Source organism: Adiantum capillus-veneris, chromosome 8, assembly GCF_014529385.1.
Source record: "Adiantum capillus-veneris isolate H3 chromosome 8, ASM1452938v2, whole genome shotgun sequence".
Classification (NCBI taxonomy): Eukaryota; Viridiplantae; Streptophyta; class Polypodiopsida; order Polypodiales; family Pteridaceae; genus Adiantum; species Adiantum capillus-veneris.
This window is the reverse complement of record NC_140938.1, coordinates 155,252,323-155,271,306: the sequence shown is the minus strand read 5'-3', so window position 1 is coordinate 155,271,306 and position 18,984 is coordinate 155,252,323. Positions and strand designations below refer to the sequence as shown.

General features: G+C 45.4%; 1 protein-coding gene across 9 annotated transcripts in view; it reads right to left on the bottom strand.

Annotated features, from left to right (window-relative positions):
- Window positions 1–7,195: 7,195 nt before the first annotated feature.
- The window catches only part of LOC147453207 (type 2 DNA topoisomerase 6 subunit B-like), a 47,197-nt gene continuing 35,408 nt past the window's right edge, over window positions 7,196–18,984 (bottom strand). For 3 of the 9 annotated variants that reach the window (XM_086518676.1, XM_086518672.1, XM_086518674.1), the window contains 6 exons: window positions 17,853–17,873; window positions 16,489–16,670; window positions 9,085–9,229; window positions 8,786–8,984; window positions 8,548–8,669; window positions 7,196–8,091 (listed from right to left, as the gene is read on the bottom strand). In XM_086518676.1, coding sequence (XP_086374802.1) covers window positions 7,768–8,091; window positions 8,548–8,669; window positions 8,786–8,984; window positions 9,085–9,229; window positions 16,489–16,670; window positions 17,853–17,873 — 993 coding nt within the window. In that variant the 3' untranslated portion in view covers window positions 7,196–7,767. The remainder of the gene's footprint in view (window positions 8,092–8,547; window positions 8,670–8,785; window positions 8,985–9,084; window positions 9,230–16,488; window positions 16,671–17,852; window positions 17,874–18,984) is intronic. The other 6 variants (XM_086518677.1, XM_086518675.1, XM_086518673.1 and 3 more) reach the window with 5 other exon arrangements.

Below are 18,984 nucleotides of genomic sequence, written 5' to 3'. Positions count from 1 at the left end.
TCTTACGGGCCGCACAAGATTGTTGACACTATAAATCTAATTACATTAAAATGAAGATGTACACATCCATTGTTAATTCGTACATTATCATAGGTAGAATAAATGGATTAATTGAAGCATTGATTTCATTGAGGTGAATGGATCCAAATATCCTCCTTATGATAGATTGAAACCTAAACTTAGTTGCAATGATTATATGAATGGATTACCGAGCAATATGCCTAAAAGGTTCATTGTTTTGATCGTGATTCATGTGCTACTCCTCGTTGTTGGTTTGAAGACCTCGTTCCTTCATATGGCCCTTGAGCACCCCTTCACCACTCCTTGTTCCTGCCTTTAAAACAAAATGAAAATGTGAGCATCAAAAGAAGTTTCATAATTGATGATTGGAAGTATAATTGGATTGGATGATGCCAGTATTTCTCTAAGTCTTTCTGCACCAAACATAAAAACAATGCGTTGCTAGAAAAAGACTTTTCTACCTATGTGAACATTTACTCTAATGTGTTGTGCAAAATGAAATGGATAGATGGGAACTCCATTGTTCATCACTAAAAAATTTGAAGGTAACTTGAAAATATGTTCCTCCGTGGGGGCACCACTTTATGAGGGCGAGCTTTTTGAAATGGGGCCTCTAAACCTAAACCAATGGGCCTACCCTCACAAAATGTTCGTAAAGAGGTACGCACACTACTTGGGGCACCACCTTCTTTTGGGAGTGGAGAAGGAAACCAATCAAAATAAAACTTGCACTCACCCACTCAAGCAACACACTTTGAAAACCCCCTTACTCTATATACACTTTGGACACTTGAACACCATCAACGATTATGCAACCCAATGCCGTGCATCAAATGAAATATGCAATTTGTGGAATAGCATTCACCTTCTCCCCATAAGAATACCCATAATACATCCAAACTCCTCCTCTCTCAAGCACTCATAAAAAAAATCATGCGCGCAAGACTTGCCTCTCAAAACACACAAGAGAATCACTTACATCAAACTAACACACTTTGCATAGAGAGCTTATCTCCATCTATGCAATGCCGTGACACAAATAAAATCACCATGAGAGGTAGCCACATACATATGTAATGAAGCAAAAGAGAGTTGGAGTGAGAAATTTCTTTAAACCAATTGAATAAGTGTGGAGAAAACAAACCAATGGTAAATTGAGAATAGAACACTTACTTGATTTCTCGCACACCTTTTAAGGGGAGGACAGACGCTGGCTAACCATCACGAATTGCGACACTTGAAAGTTTTGAAGATGATTTAATGATCATTAACATAACCATGAGAGAGATCATGATGTATTTACAAGTTATTGAGGTGCTACAAATGATTTATTGGGTTGATGGAGTAAGAGATTGTAGAATAGAACGAGTGGAGGATAGAGTTGCACTTTCTCCAAAGAGGAGGGTTAGGAGGGAGGATGTGAAAGAGGGAGAGTTGGGGTTTTCTCTACTATTGATCAAGAAAAAACATGAAGTTGAAAATATAGCTGTGTGTCCTTGAGTCTCTCCAAGGGGGGCTATTTATAGTTGTGTAGGAGTGGGATTATGCTACACTTAATTAGGGTGAGTGATTAGCCCTAATTAAGTGTCCTTTGATCACTCATTGAATATTGGGCATAAAAGGGAATATTTATTCACCAAAAATATCATTTTAAACCGTGAAGGTTCCATAGGGGTGCATAATGTAGGTGGGCCCCACCATGAGGCCCTACGGGTGGCTCCTGCGGGGTATCTCAACTTGTCTGTCTTGGCATTTAGAAAGCATCTTTAGGTTGGTCCCATCACATGCAAGTGACCTTGAACACTCATTGCTCTTCTAGAAGATGAGTAGGGGAAAAATAAGATCTCACCCTCTTGATTTACTTGATTTACAGTTCCCTTTTGCTGCGAATCTAATAGATTTACACTATTTTGACCATAACTTTTTACCTGTAGCTCGGAATGACATGCTTCAAAAAGGCAAATTGGACCTTCTCAACATGTTTGATATGAATTTGGACTATTCTTCACGCCCATGCACCAAGGAATTCGGTTTGGAAGGTCCACACTAGGCTAGGGAACCTTTTGCTTCCAAGTCTTCTTGTATGGGCCTTTTGCTTGTATGCATCCAAGGGGAATCATGCTTTTTCAAAAGGGTATGATGCTTAAACAAATAGAAAAGGACCCAATATTATTTTCTTGTGAAAAGAATATACAATTTGAGTCTTTTTGAAAGGAGAAAAACTATATGTATATTCTTAAGAGATAATTGGCCACCTATGTAGGGGGCATAGAAGACTTGTAGAGATGGACCATAATCTTTGATAAAAACAAGTGGAGAGTTGATTTTCCATGGTAATTTATCTATATGGGATGGAAGATGGATATATTATTTTTCTACTACCAATTCACAAGAGGTAAGAAAGTTTCGGGATAGATAGTTGGTTATTGTATGCTTACTTTTATTTACAAAGAAAAAAAGAAAAGGGTGGTAATATAAATATATGACTAAGGTGACATTTTTGGGAAGAGTACAATGTATGTGTCGCCACAAAGGTTAAACGAAGAGGGGGAATTTACTCTAGATAACTTAATAGCGTAGAAAAATATATACACATATGAGGAAGAGGACATTGAGTAGGCTATTGCAAAAAGATGGTTACCATTTTATGCCACTCACTGCGAACAGATCACCAAAGTCTTAAGTACTTCATGACGTAGACCAAGCTCTCCGACAACAAATGAGGTGGAAAAATTTCCTTTTGCAATTTCATTTTCACATTGCTCACATTTCTCGCAAGCATAATCAAGTAGCGATGTACTCTCAAGACGGCCGAGAGTGAATGCGGTTTCCATAGCAACTCACAATGATCTATCTTCTATGATAGATTAGTATGCTATTGATCCCGATTTTAGAGATGTGATTTCAGCCCTTGCACTAGGGAAGAAAGAGGAACCATTTACTTTACAAGATGGTTATTTTTTCTATGGCAATAGACTATCCGTTACTAACTCACTCTGTGAGAAAGTAATGTATGAATCTCATGCTCCTCCTTATGCGGGGCATAGAGGGATTCAGTCTACCCTAAAGGGGATTGAAACATATTTCTATTGGTCTATCATGAAAGCAAACATACAAGAGTATGTTTCTAAATGTGTGGTATGCCAAAAGACGAAGTTTGGGACGGAAGCAACCTGGATTGCTTCAACCTTTGCCAATCCCTAATTCACCATAGGAGAGCATATCCATGGATTTTATCTTTGGATTGCCTAAGTCTATACATGGGAATACGGGAATATGGACGATAGTAGACAGGTTCAGTAAACAAGCTCATTTTATACATGTCAAAAAGATTATCAAAGCCCATCAAATGGCAACTCTCTTCATTGCACAAATATTCAAGTACCATGGCTTGCCAATGTCTATAGTGTCGGATAGAGATCCTAGAATGACCATAATTTCTGGAAGGGTCTCTTTGAGAATTTAGGAACAAGGCTAAATTTCCCTTCGGCCTATCACCCGCAAATGGATGGCCAAAGTGAAATAGCTAACCTAACAATCCTCGATCTACTAAAAGCCTATGTAACGGAAGTAGATCAAAGATCCCAATGGAAGAAGTACTTACCCTTAGTGGAGTATGCCTACAATAACATTGTACATACTTCCACGGGAAAATCACCTTTTGAGGTAATTGAGGAAAGATCAAAATGTCCCCTGCTACTTAAGGTACCCGGGAAGATCTTCGTTGCAGATGAGTATAGCCAAGACCTTCAAGAATCTTTCCAAAAGATTAAGGATGCTATCTCTATCTCACAGCAAAGGCAAAAGGTTGTTGTTGACAAGCACAGAAGAGCCCAAGCTGTTAAAGAAAATTATTGGGTCTTACTCAAATTTCCCAAAGCTCGATTAAGGCACACGACGGGCAAGAATCCTACGGGACACCAAAAGTACTATGCTAAGTTAGCAAAAAGGTACTATGGTCCCTTCCAGATTCTTAGGTCAATCAATGAGATGGCCTATCAACTCAAGTTTCCCAACCATTGGCTCATACACAATGCTTTCCATGTGATCCTATTAAAGCCTTACAAAGGAGAGCCACCTCAAGAATCAACTATTGAAGACCCACCGGAGATCAAAGACCAAGAAGAGGTGTTGTAGCCCGAGTCCATTCTCCGACATGAAGACAAGGTACTAAGAGGCGGCAAGACTATCCGGCGATATCTTATTAAGTTTAAGAATTATCCTTTTGAAGATGCTAGATGGATGCAAGGCATACAATTAAAGGATAACCTAAACCTTGTCAATGCTTCCCTAGAGTAAGCAAATGTACAAATGTTAAAAATGAACAAAGTTTTTGTCTTATAAGACTCTCTTTTTCTTTATTGTGCACAAAAATGAAGTAGTATGCATGCTTACATCAAGTTTGCGGAGACGACGTCTCCCAAACACCAAGTAGAGCTTGTCACTCTACTATGGAAGATTGATAGGACTAATGTGCAAACATGCTTGCGGCAGCTTAGGCTCTCAAGCGCCAAATGGACTAGTCATCCATTCTGGAACGATGTCGTATGGTAACATAAGGATCCTCTACCCGCTAGAAAAAGGACTAATGAATATGCTTTATCTTCTCTACCCCATAGTCGAGGACGACTATGATTTCAAGAGAGAGGTAATGTCATAAAAACTAATATCTAATTCTCCTAAATGATTTTCTCATGTTAAACTTATCATTTAATATGGGGAAGTGGCAGGGGAGAAAAAAGCTAGAATATTGGTTAAGCTGCAACAGTAGGGATCCAAAGGAGGGAAAATAGGGATCCAAAGGGGGGGGGCATCTGCAAAAGAGCAATGTGCAACAATGGGCTTAAAAAACCCTAAGGTTCAGCCCATTAAGACTTCCAAAATGCTAAGGTTCCAAAATTCAAAGGTTGTGTCCAAAGGTCAAACATTAGGGAAATTGGATGCTTTGTGTGTGTCCCAAAGTCTTCATGCATCCCTACATAGGAGGGGACGAGCCCTACACATGTCAGCTCCCTAGCCCAGATGCTCACAAGGTGTACTCAAATCCTATTGGATGACCCTGGAGGTGGACCAATGAGAATTAGGCTATAGTAAATCTAGTTTAATCAATTTAAAAACACTTAATAAAAGAACCAATAAGAATTAAGCTCGCTAGAAGACTATTGGACAGTCTCCCAAGGGGTCCAATTGGCATTCAGCAGCCCAATGGCTTGCCTGATTCCTATTGGCCAGGAGGCAAAGGGGTCCAATGGTTTAGTTGCATTTATTGATTACCTAAAGCTCTCACAAAAGGGGAAAGGGGGACACATGTCAGAAGGCTATCACTTATGCTGCTTAATTTTCATTGGCTGAGGCTGGGGAGGTCCAATAGGATGTGAGCATGAGCAAATTGCAAGAGGGGTCGACCAAGAGAGAGAGGGGCTGATTTTTCAAAGGCATTATTGACTTCCACACTCACACAATTTATGTGTGAAGCAAGAAGACTATCTCTCTCCTTCTCAAGCTTTAATGGAAAGCTTATGAACGGTGAGTTGACAATCACGACAACGAACAATTTGCAAGGAAGGAAGGCAGTGGAATACACTAGAGGAGGAGCTCTGAGCTATGCAAGGAGAAGCAGGAAACGGAGAGAGGAGTCGTCTTTTATACCTATGCTTTAGTACCCGAGGAGCTCAAAAAATGTTTACGATATGCTATTGCCTTTGTTTCATGTTGGGAATAAAAAAATGCAAGTCCCAAATGAGGTGCATTTATAGCTTATGCAAGGTTCAAATGATGCTATAAATCACTCTATTATTGATGCAAATTTGGATAAACCTAACAATGAGCAAGCTAAATGTATTCCAAAATGGATGTTGCATGCTTTATGTGTTAGTAAATTTGGATGCACCTCAATCTAATTGTACTCATTCACATTCTAGCACACCTCTTATGCATCAAATTTATTATCCTTTGTTCGTGTCTAGTATGTATATGAGGAGGATGCAAAAAAATTGGTTGGACGTAATCCGACATAAATATGATGTTGTCAAGAGCTCTTTTTTTTATGACTTGGCCCCTATAAAAAGATATTTATTAGCACATTGTGGGCTTTCATATTGAAACAAAATTTAATGATAGTGGTGATTGCTGTAAAGCTCGACTTGTGGAAAATTGACGAAGAGAAGGGAGTTGATGTTGATGAGACTTTTGTTTTCAATTGACGTATCCTTCCATTCATAGCATTTACACATTGTTAGCTCATAATAATTGAAACGTACATTAGTTGAACACAAGATCTCTCTTTCAAATGGTGAATTACAGAAGCAAGCTTATTTATTAGTGTTGTGGTTCTGCTAAAAAGGACAAGTGCATAGGTTTGAAAAGGCTTTGTATGGCTTAGCCAAACCTCCTTGTGCTCGGTATGAGGAGATAAATACTTATTTAGTTACACATGGCTTTCACAATAGTCCATTGAGAACAGACTCTACTTTCCCAAGGAAATTTGGTATCTTGACAAGACTAATTTGCCCATTTTTGTTGAATTTTGGATAAAGGTCTATGTCCTTTAAAGAACAATATGTTACAAATCCTTTAGAGAAAATTTTATCATTAGTGTAGAGAGCCTCTTGTCTCCGAGTTTTATGATCAAGTACTCGTAAAAATTACGCTCCTTAGTGTTGTATGCAGAGCAAAAAATTGGTTTGAGAGTGTAGTAAAATGTACTTCGCCATGTGGGTGTAATACTTAAGCTTCATGCATTTTTAAGTATGCTCTAGGCTGCATCATGTTGATTGTACTTGCACACCAGCTAAATACAATTTATGGAGTCCTCATATTTATGAAGATTGCAAGACTGATTTTGACATTTTCAAAATTGGTTACCTTGGGGTTGGGGGGGGGGGGGGTTAGAGGCATTAACTAAAAACTAGGCATAGCTCAAAAGGTTTTAAGCAATAACACTAAATCGACAAATCATACACAATTTCTTGACAAGAACCAAGATGGGCGAATGTATACTATACTATCATCTACATACTTGTATGGTTTTTACATGCATCGTACATTACAACTTTCCAAATGTGACTTCATCTATAAGATTTATACTAGTTGGTGCCTTAGAGTAAATATTTACGGTCTTAACCTAAAGAACCGACTTAAATCATCATGTTGGACTAGATCAAGTTGCTTTTAAAGAACAATTTTGGCTTTTATAAAGAGTAGGCTTCTGAATGTCAATGTTTGTTGGTAGGGGAAGAGATGACCTACAACTTCTTGAAGGTGTTTAATAGTAATTTATAAACTTTTGAAACACAATCTCCTTAAGTTACAAGCATTTTCTAAATATTATGTGTTAAAGGTGTACCACCTTTCAAGATTGTGAATTAATAGTCCAAAATCATAGGAAAGCTCTCAAAGTGCCCTCTCAGATTACCAACTGCCTCTTTGCTGGAGTATTTGTCAACTAATATTTGCAAATTTTTGAAAGGGTGAAGTAAAGTATAAATATACCTCTTTGAACTTTCTTCAGCACAGAGGGTAGCGCTCACCCACATGTACATCTATCCATGCTTGAAGTGGAGTGTTGGATGTCATTATCATCAGTTTGTTAGTGATGGCATCTATTGCAAGTGAACACTTGATAAATTGTTGATGCTAGCACTCTATTGAGATGCTGTGTCTCACCTGCATTTCAAAAGAACATGACATGCTTGTTAGGTTGTCAACAAGGTCAGCCAGCAACTGATGTACACAATTTGTAATACTTCATGTAGACAGATAATCGCATATGCTGTTTCCTTCCGAACCGTCGTATTCATCTCCTTCGTCGTCATCTTCAAGGACGGTGCATTTATCTGCTTCAAGCCCACTACAAGCTTTGCTACTCCGAGTCCTCCGTGCTTTTGCAGATTGCATGTCCAAATCCTCGATCACTTGCAATACTTTCGCTCTTATACATAGATCTACATCATTGAAATCCGCAGATACAAGCCCAAGAATCTCAGCACAGCTAGCTTTGAAGGCTACATCAGACGATGCTGATATCAACTTTGCCAGACAGCTGGATAAGTCCGGAACATGCTTCTGCAACTGAAATAAAAACGTCATCATCAGTGTCAGAAGGTCTACTTGGCAAGAGCTCCAACATCTGGGTAATTGCAAAACAGACTCAGTGTTCAACAGCATCCACCAAAACAATGGAAAACAAGAGCAACAGCAATAACACCACACCACAGCCCAGGAATAAAGTCAATTCTTTAATAATGCCACAGAGTATGAAAAGAAACCTACTAGACAATCTAGAACTTAAGTAGCAACAACCTTTGGTCAGTGTAAGCCATTGGATTAACTAAAATCATTCCCTTCCAAGTTGCATCAACATAGACTTCTGGCAATTGTGCAAAAAATCTCAACAGAAGCTTCCACGAGAGAGAAAAATGTCTATATGAGATTTGCTATGCTTTTTATTGTACAATACATTCAAACGATGTGATTCCAATTTCTGTCCCCTTCTAGCAACAGAAACCACAAGTTATGTGAGCAAACCTCTGATGATTGGTGACTGATGAAAAGGTGTGGATTTTGAAGCTTCAGGTCATGTAACGCATCTTCCACGCACCTTTTACAAACAGACACTTCTCGTGACCATGAGACAGCCTTTATCTGATCTTATTCTGATTAAGGCTGGAAAGCACGACTGAGACCATAATGAGAGCTCCTGCATGTACTTATCCATCAGTACTTTGACAATGCTATCCAGTCCTATCCACTACAAACAGGATACGGCTTCTATATCTGTGCAGGGCAAGTTCAATGCTCTCCAGCCTTGTTGAGCCCTCCCACTCTATAATGGCTGTCCCCGTTTCCAAGAGCTGAACATCTTTAATGTACAGGCCAAAACTTTCCCAATTGACTTTAGTTTTCAATGTTTGCACAATCGTTGGAGTTACTGCTGTACAGATGAAGTCCTGAAAGAACAGAACCTGGTCAACAAAAACAAGAGCTTTGAGTACTTACACAACTAGCCATAACAAAAGCCCATTACGACTATAGCGGCTGAAATATTTGAACACAAGAAATTGCCTTTGTTTGTCTAACTTGAGTCTCCATGCTAATATCCCCCGAGTTCATAGCTTCAGTGACGGCGAAACAAGCTTCAAAAAACCAGTGTGTTTCAGTTGATGATTCGGAGGATGCAGCCAGAGCTTTGCCGATTTTAGGTGTGACCCTGAAGATTGAACCCAATTTTAAGGATCTCATATCTGACTGAACTCACAATATCGAAAGAGACAAAAACCAATTCAGTTTAAAAGTTATCATGCACCAATCAATCAAGCACTAGTAAGTAGTGTAAGTCATCTTTCAGCTGATGTATCGACGCCCTGGCTCGCTGCTGCTGCCGCGCCCCCCCCCTCTCGCCATCGCTGCCCTCCCCCCCCTGCCCTCGCGCGCCCTGTGCCTGCAGCTGCTGCTCACAGCCCCTCAGCGCGCCCCCCCACCCCACCCGCTGCCCGCTGTGCCACCCAGCCTGCCTGCTGCCCCTGCCGCTCAGCCCGTTTCCCCGCCCGCCATTCGCCCAGCCCGTCCACTGCCTCTGCCGCTCAGCCCGCTACCCCGCCCGCCACTCGCCCATCCCGCCCGCTGCCTCTGCCGCTCAGCCCGCTACCCCTCTGCCGCTGCCATATCCCCCCCCCCCCCCCCCCCCCCCGCGGCCTCCTTTGTTTTGTTTTTTTCGCCTTCCTTCCCGAAGATTTCCTTCAGCTGGCATTGGCAGTACCGGGACAGTGCTCGTCAAGGTCGTTGACAGCGTTGTCTCTCTTTCCTCCTTTCCGTCACAGCAGTAGACACAGATGGAGGCTCCAGCTCCGCCACAGAGGGACTCGCCCGAAGCCCCCTCGCCCAACCCCGCTGAGCCCACCATTCGACTTGCTCTTTCACCGGCAAAGCAAGCGAGCCTAGCCGCAGAGGTAGAGCGCTTGCAAGCGACGTCGGTCATCTGCAAGATTCTCGGCACCCGACCTAGCAGAGGAGAGCTGCGAGACCTTCTCCAGGCCCATCTTCTCGCAGAGGTGGGCAAGATCTTGGATGTCCAGATTCTTGGACGGGGTTACTACCAGATCGAGTTTGAGACCTCCGAGATGGCGACCAAGGTCATAGCTATGAGTCCATTGGCCATCCGAGCATCACGTGCCCACTTTCGACAGTGGCGACATAGTTTTGACGCGACTTCGGATGTTCTAGTAGAGGAGGCAGACATCCCCATCTCAGTCTGCTTTCCGGGTTTACAGAAGGAGTACCTACCACTTCTTTCCAGGATCAGCTCCGCCATCGGGACTGTCCTGGAGACACCTCGTACGGCAGCATCAGTAGCTGCCAAGGTGGCTGGCATCCCCTCAGTTCGAGTTTTGGTCAGAGATACCCACACGCTCCCGAAGGTCATCCTTCTGCCTCGGGTAAGTGGGGGTTGGTTTAGACAGAGTGTGGAGTACTCGGGCCTCCCGAACCAGTGCTTCATTTGCCGACAGATGGGCCACTTAGCGAAGGCCTGTCCACGGAGGAGGCCGAGACATGTACCACAGCCTCAGCCCCAGCCTACCAGGGCTGGGCCGCAGCCACAGTCAGCAGCACAGCGCACAGATTCAGAGCCACCCTCCGAGCCTGGGGCTCCAGCGGAGGAGGGGTGGCAGCAGGCCCGTGGCCGTCGACGCCAAGGGCCACAGCGACAGCCTGGCACTCAGAGTGGCCCCCAAGTGCCTACTCGGTAGCAATGGGTTCCCACGGGGAACCGCTTTGGTCCTCTTGAGCAAGAGGAGTCCCCTACGCCAACCTCCACCTCCGCTTCACCCTCGACAGCCGCTTCCCCCTCAGAGTTCCCCTCCTCCCTCCCCCTCCCCCCCCCCTGCCTCTCCACCTCGCCCCTCTTCCTCTGTCGCCCCATCCCGCCCCTCTTCTCCTCCTCCCCCCCTCCCCCCCCCGCCTGCTCCCGTCGCCTCTCCACCTCGCCCCTCTTCCTCTGTCGCCCCATCCCGCCCCTCTTCTCCTCCTCCCCCCCCCCCCCCCCCCCCCCCCCCCCCCCTCTTGCTCCAGTTCCACAGTCGATTCAGGAGATTGGTCCCTCTCCGGCAGCTAGGAGATCTCTTGGCAACGCTTTTTCCACGAGTTGCCTAGCGAAAGAGGGTCAGCCCATCTTGCGGCCCCCTCTGCAGATTCAAACATCTTCCCTTACAGCTATCCCTCGTGGTCTGACGAGCATTGACCTCCGACGCCGCTGGGACTTCTTCGACTACGGGTTCACTCGCTTTCTCGGCGATTCCACAACAGACCACGAGGCAGCTTGCTTCAGGGTCCATGCTTTGTTCCTCGCCGCTAGGGGGACAGAGGCCTTGGACTCAGCAGTTGGTTTCTCCTTCCCCCTCTGTGGTAGGGCCGAGACAGAGTGGTCCCTCGACTCAGTGTTGGGATGGTTGCATGCACACGTTCTTGAGTTCTCTCATCACATGGGAGAACTTGGAGTTACAGATTTGCTGCAGACTTTGTGGCCATTGGCCAAGTTTGCGGTGACACCCCCAGACACAGTAGGATGTAGGCACATTGTGGTGTACTTCTTTGCGGATACGCAATGTTTGCCTTGCTATGTATACATTCATGAGGACTCCTGGACAGAGGAGGTTGCTTTACGCACGGCTCGTTCTGCTTGGGCTTGGGCTAGGCACTCACTGCAGTCTCGCCTATCTAAAGGACACTCGGATGCGGATTACTCCCCATCCAAGCCAGCCTCGAAGATAGCACGTCTTGCTGCTGCGGCAGCATCTGTTCTCTCTCGCTCACCATGAGGATCGTCTCATGGAACGTGCAGGGACTAGGTGGGCCCCAGTTTCAGCGACAGCGGGGCCGATTGCGTCAGGAGCTTCAGCGTTGCCTTGTGGGAGGAGAGATTGATCTCCCTATGCTTCAGGAGCACCATCTGTGTGAGAGTCCCATTCGGCGATGTGGTCAGATTTTGCGTGGACGATATGATACCTTTTGGTCAGCTGCTTTTGGACCTGGAGGCATCCAGGGTGGGGTATGTATGAGTATTGCGGATTCATTGCAGCATGCCATTGTGGGCAGAGGGATTATTGTGCCAGGCAAGGCTCAGTGGATTACTATGCAGGTTCAGGGTGGCCTTGTGGGCTTCCTGAACATCTATGCGCCCAATGTGGCGAGTGCTCGTGCAGAGTTTTGGTCACAGATTGTTGAGTCTTTGCCGCAGGCCGACCATTAGTGTATAGGAGGGGACTTCAACATGTTGGAGGACCCTTCTGACAGGATTGGAGGCAGCCATGCTACTGTGCATGGAGTCGAGTTAGCAGCTTGGGAGAGGTTGTGTATGACTTTGAGGGTCTCAGATACATGGCAGCACTCTGGCTTAGTGAGGCCTCCAGACAGTCTTGCCTTCTCTAGATCGGACCGCAGAGTGAGAGGAGTGAATCTATCGCGGATAGATCGCTTCTACACTAATGACCACTTCAGTGACTTGGGGGGATCATTGGGCATCCTGGCAGGGACATCCTTCTCGGACCATGCACCAGTGATCCTCACAGTGGCAGACAGGCAGAGGAGTGGGAGCACGATGCTTCGCATCCCAGAGCGGGTCTTGTTGGACTCAGCACTCAGAGAGAGGGTAGAGGCTCTCTGGACAGAGGGCATGGACAACCAGGTTCCACCTGCAGATAGAGTGGCCTTAGGCCTAGCTCAGCTGAGCCACTTTTTTCTTCAGGAGTCTCTGGCTCGCCGGGCTGCAGCGAGAGAGGAGCAGCAGCGTCTCAGACGAGGCATTGCTTCACTACAAAGGATGCAGGAGCAGCATCCAGACAGTCCATGGTTGGAGGAGCAGTTACAACAGGCTCGACAGGAGCTTGCTAGCACAGAGGAGAGGCGCCATGAGTTTGCCTTCCACCGACAGGCATCTCAGTGGACTCAGGTAGGTGACAGAGTGACTGAGGCTTTTTTTGAGACAGTGGGACCTCGGCACTCGCATGCCAAGGTCAATCAGTTGAGGAGACCCGATGGGTCAGTTGCTTGTGAGCCCGAGGATATGCGTGCAGTTGCTACTGACTTTTACCGTGAGTTACTGTCAGCTGAGCCCCAGTCAGAGCGGCAGGATGCATGCAGGTAGCAGGTTTGGGCACAGATGCCTTGTCTTGTGACAGAGGAGATGCGCCAGAGGCTAGAGATGCCACTTCAGCTTGAGGAGCTGCACACGGCTCTTAGGGCCCTTCCTCGTGGTAGCTGTCTAGGTGAGGATGGGTTGACTCCCAGCTTTTTCTTGGAGTATTGGGACCTGCTTGGCCCAGATCTTTGTAGTGCCTTTCAGTACATTTTGCACACAAGAGTGATGCCTGATAGCATGAGTGAGGGCCTGATCTACCTCATTCCAAAGGAGGGTGGCTCCTTGGATGAGATTCGACAGTGGTGCCCCATCACCGTCCTCAACTCAACCTACAAAATTCTTGCCAAGGCTCTGAGTTTGAGGATTCAGCCACTTTTGGAGAGCCTTATACATGGGACTCAGACAGGTTTTGTCAAGGAACGCAGTATCCTTGACAACATCTTCACTTTCTGGGAGGCTTCTGCCCTGGCACGGCTCCGTGGGGAGGACCTTGTGATTCTTCTTCTCGATTTTGAGAAGGCATACGACAGAGTTGACTGGGACTTTCTAGAGGGCACTCTATGCAGGATGGGCTTCTCAGATGCTTGGATCAAAGGGGTGTCAGCTTTGTACAGACAGGCACACAGTCAGGTGCTTTTGGCAGGAGGTAGAGGTGAGCGCTTCATGCTCACACGCTCGGTCAGACAGGGTTGTCCTCTTGCCCCCTTTCTCTTTCTGTTCTATGCGGAGGCAATGAGCAGATTTTTGGTGTCACAGCAAGTTGGTCTACGGGGCTTAGCACTCCCTATTCGGGGAGATGAGCTACTGGACGCTGAGTTTGCCGATGACTCAGCCTTATACTTAGATGGCCAAGAGGCCAATCTGCACAGATGTGAGCAAGCGTTGGAGACCTTCTGTTGTACATCGGGAGCACTGATCAATTGGAGAAAGACAGTGGCTTTCTCGGTTGGTAGTGCTCCTGTGCCATATTGGATGCCAGGCGAGGGTTTCAGGTGGATTCCCCCAAGGACTGCAGTTCGGTACTTGGGTTGTCAGGTTGGTTTGGACTTGTCCCCTGAGCAGCAGATTGCTCCTCTTCTCCTGTCCATCAGGAGAAAGCTGTTACATTGGAGCTCAGCACGACTTTCGCTGGCTGGTAGAGCAGTAGTTACCAACCAGGTGTTGTTGGCGACTATGTGGTACATCACTTCTTGCTAGATCTTCTCGAGTTCTTGTATCAACAGGTAGAGAGGCTAATCAGGAACTTCCTTTGGTCAGGTCGTGACACTCAGATTGCCCGAGCCAAGGTGGCTTGGTCGGTCATCACACTTCCTTGTTCTCAGGGAGGGCGGGCTTGGGATCATTGATCCAGCACAGCAGAGCAGAGCCCTTCTTGGGAAGTTCGTAGTCAGAGGACTTCTTCCAGGAGAGGAGCCCTGGAAGCAGTTCTTACTGTAGAGGCTTCGTGCCAGGGTGCCTCAGTCAGGAGGCCCTTGGCAACCTTCGACCAGATGGATCTTTACAGAGTTGCGCCGAGTTGGTTTGAGCAGGAGACTGGAGGACCGCTTCGCTGTGAGTTTGCTTCGATCTTGGGAGCTCTTACGGCGTGGCCTGGAGCATAGACAGCCAACGTGCACGGAGGAGCGCCTACGGCAGCCCCTCGTCTGGAACCCCATGGTTAGCACTCAAAGAGGCCACTTGGTTGGTAGTCGGCCTCATGTTTCTTGGGGTCCCATGGCAGCAGGTCCAGCGCGCTCTCTAGGTGACTGGCTAGAGTTCACAGGTTTGTCAGAGGAGGTGCAGGGTTTCCAGCTACAGGGCATGAGAGGGGTGTAGAGCATGTGTCAGGACATCACAGAGTCAGTTCCAGCTGAGTGGCTCACGCCTCTCGAGCCAGTAGCACCCCGGTGGATGGGAGCCTTCACACGACTGGAGGTTCTCATTTCAATCAGGGCCTGCTCAGAGTCTGTCTCAGCCCTGTTCTTCGAGCTTCAAGGTGGGAGACGACTACAGCGAGCTGTTTTCAGAGGATCCGAGTAGTGGGCATCTGTGGGAGGACCTGCGTCATAGACCCTAACCCAGCAGTTCTTGAGACATGACATTGGAGGCTATGGGCTTGGGAGTGTTGTCCGCTGGCACGAGTACAGTGGGATCCTGGTGAGTGGCTATGGAGGGACCCCTTCTCTTCTGCAGACCACCCAGAAGTCCCTTTCTTTCAGTACACTGTTCGACTGGGACGTCATATACTAGCAGCACAGAGAGAAGCCCTCCCCGCTGCAGCACATCATTGGCAGGAGGAGGGTCTCATAGTCGAGTTCTTGGCAGACTTTTGGGAGAGGTTGTGGGACTCCAGACAACTGAGGCGAGTCACCTTGTTTCAGTGGCTGGTCGCACATAGAGCCACAGCAGTAGGGAGCTGGCTAGTGCATAGTGGTCTCTCAGCCACATGTGCAGCTTGTGACCATTTGGTGGAGAGTCAGCATCACTGTCTTTGGGACTGTCCCTCGGCCCAGCAGGTGTGGCTACGTGTTCTTCGGCTGATGCCTGCTCTCTCCACGGCTCGACAGTACACTTGGGGGGCAACCGCTTGGTCCACCCTCACGGGCCCGGCACTTCAGTTTGAGCTATCTTCCACCAGCAGGATGATAGTGATACAGGGGGGGCGTCCTACACTCCAGCCTGCTACAGAGCTTACTCCACAGGAGTGGTGCAGTGAGAGAGAGGAGTGTTGGGAGCTCATCAGTGGCCTGACACTTTGGTTCATCTAGCGGGCCCGCTGTTTCCGCATCTTTGAGGCTCGCCCTATGCCACCAGCAGAGACTGTTCGTGACTTTTGGCTAGAGCTGATCCATACTCTCAGAGGACAGCTTGAGGGACTACAGGGCAGCTCCGACCGCATGCGGGAGCGCCGCAAGGCTTTCCTTCGACTCTGGCGCCCTGGGCCTTTCTACACCATAGTCCAGGGGGTGCTCAGATGGCACTACTGTCCACCTGTGTGGCTCTTCCCTCCTCCCATCTCTTGATTTAGCCTCATTGTATATATGCTGTTTTTTCATTGGGAGAGTCTCTCCATCATGCTTGTTGTAGCCCTCTCTTGCAGAGGTGGTTGTAGCCCTATGGGCAGTTTTCATTAACTAATAGAAGGATCTTTTTCTCGAAAAAAAAAAAAGTAGTGTAAGTCATGTAAAGATATTTGTGTATGCATGAATCACTAAGATAACAGATAAGAAATGCATATTTTCAGAGGTATCAGTAGCTGCATTGAGCATTAAAGGAAGACCATGAAAAATGATACCACGTCCACCATCAAAAGAAGACCTTCACATTGACATCAATGATGGCTCTAGTTCCTCTACCTCTTAAAAACTGACCTGTTTGCATTCACGCTTCTTGAAGCATATGCAGCCATGCCAACACTGAGCCTGTCTAAGTTCGAAAGTTCTGGGGGCAAAGCTAAGCCTTCACAGACGAGGAGCACATCCTCGGAAACTGTGCTCTCTGATGTCAGTCGTTCAACACAAACTTCGACTGCAACAGTCTGTGAAATCAAGATGTCCAAATAATTGTATAACAAGGCAACACAAAATGATACGCTATCAGCAAAGAATGCGAGCCAAAGACCATCTAAACACCACAGCTTCTCACCTTCTTTGATGACAGGATCGGATGACAATATGGTGACTCAAATGTGATTGTAATTGCTATACTTCTCTACACCTCTTTTCATGATCATTTCTAGTTGTTCCTCTTGGTATCGAAAACCCCACACTAATGTCTCTTTCATTTCCTCTTCAACACTAAGCTTCTTCTAGATTGCTCTAGAAACATGCTAAGCAACACACTTTACCTCACTAAATCCATTACACTTGTTTCATAAGAAAACTTAAAATTAATAATGGAGCCCTGATTTTTCATCAGGAGCGCTATTCTGAAGCCATGGAATATATCCATTTCCTCCATCACTTTTAATTTGGTGATCAAAAGATTATGTCACGATCCAAAAATCCCACCATGTAGTTTGCCTTCAGAAAACCACCATTACAATGCAGGCTTAAGAAACAAATTTCAGGCATCTTATCATTGTACTTTCAATTTCTGTTCATCACCAGAACAGAAATTTCTTATCATTGTTCTTGCAATTTCTGTTCATCACCAGAATTGTGATTGCAACCTGACCTGCTACCCCCCATTGACAAATTGCAACAAGCAAGGCTTACATATTTTTTGTCTCATGAGGATTACGGCGATAACAGAACAATGACTCTGGCTGAGGTCCACCAAATACCAAACCCAGAAAATTGACATCAATTCTTGCTGTTTCGATAACAATGGCTTTGACAGCTGATCTCAGCCACTCTCTGCTCCAGGCATTTAAATTCTCAACTTTTTACAAGAAACATGTTGACTTTCACAAAGGTACAAATAAAATTACTGTTTCTGAGAATGATGCACGGGCTCAAAACATAAAACTCTCTTGACGGAGCCTCATTGGAGAGTCCACTGAAGACCTCTGTAGGTAGCACTATCCAAAATTAACTCTTCAAGCACTCCTCTTGTTCATCAGGAACGACCTTTCAACTTTTCAAAGATAGCACTGGATTGGTGGTGCTTAAGCACCAAGATTTTGAAAGGCTATGTTTAGCAGACACACTTGTTAAAAAACCCAGAAAATTAACACTTATGCAAAACATAAACCTGACAAATCAAGAGAATATTTTACCTTTGACATGAGAATTTTAATCTGCAAAAAACGAAGTTAGGATGTAAGTGTTTACCTTACAACAAAGGCTTAGTTTCTTAATTGGTGCTAACATTAGGCTATGTCAAAGAGGTACTTTATCAAGAAAGAAGTTACAGACACATGATAAGAAGCAAACAACAAATTCATAGAAAAATTTGGGCAAAACTGCTTTGATTAATGGAGCACCTAGAATGTTCTTGAGTACGAGAAAGACCATGCAAGCTCTTAGGCTGAACCTTCAGAGAAGACAGAGCTCAACAAACAAGTTGCTCAGTAAAACTCCTGCACCTGGTTCCAAGTGGATGTTGCACTTATTTCAGAGAAAGCAACTCTATGTGTGTGTGTGTGTGTGTGTGTGTGGTACCATTCGAAGCGTCAGAAATCCATCTGAACTTATGCTTATGTAACTTATAGGTCGGAAATAGTACCGGTAATTTAGTGTCATGTATATAATAGCCCAAATTACCTAAGTGTTAAGAGATCCTACTGGTAACTGTTTGTAATGAGGAGTTAATCCTAATGAATTCTTTCCCAGAGACTCAATCACGGGCAACATTCCATGCCAGGTTTTTACACATAAGAGTGGGACAATTAGAGCTTTTATCAAGCCCAACTATGAACCATTTGTGAGAGATTTTTTGAAAATCAAGAGCAAGCTGTGATGTTAGCCATGAGTTATCAATGGATAACCATTTTCTAGGAATCTGTGATCCTTTCTGAATGAAGCATTCTTCCACTAATTTAGTTAAGTCCAGTAGGACTGTCTTCTCCAGTCGGAGAGAACTGACAAGATTAGTTAGGCAACATAGTACAGCTGACAGAGTGAGATAAGGGTTTTTAGAAGAGTTAGGTATGTGATTGAGCCCATTGGCCAAGACCTTTCGTATCTTTATATTCTCAACGATGCTAAGATCACAAGTACAAACGTGCATTCCATATGAATCAAAGTTCCTGCAGAATGTGGTAAAATGACAGCAAGAACAATAGGGAACAGATTTATGTGTAAGGAAATCATTATTATACACCAAGTTTTTAACGGGTGGTTGATATATCCAACCAATGAGAACATTATCGAAAAATTTGTGATTGCCAAAAAGTAAGTCAAAGCACT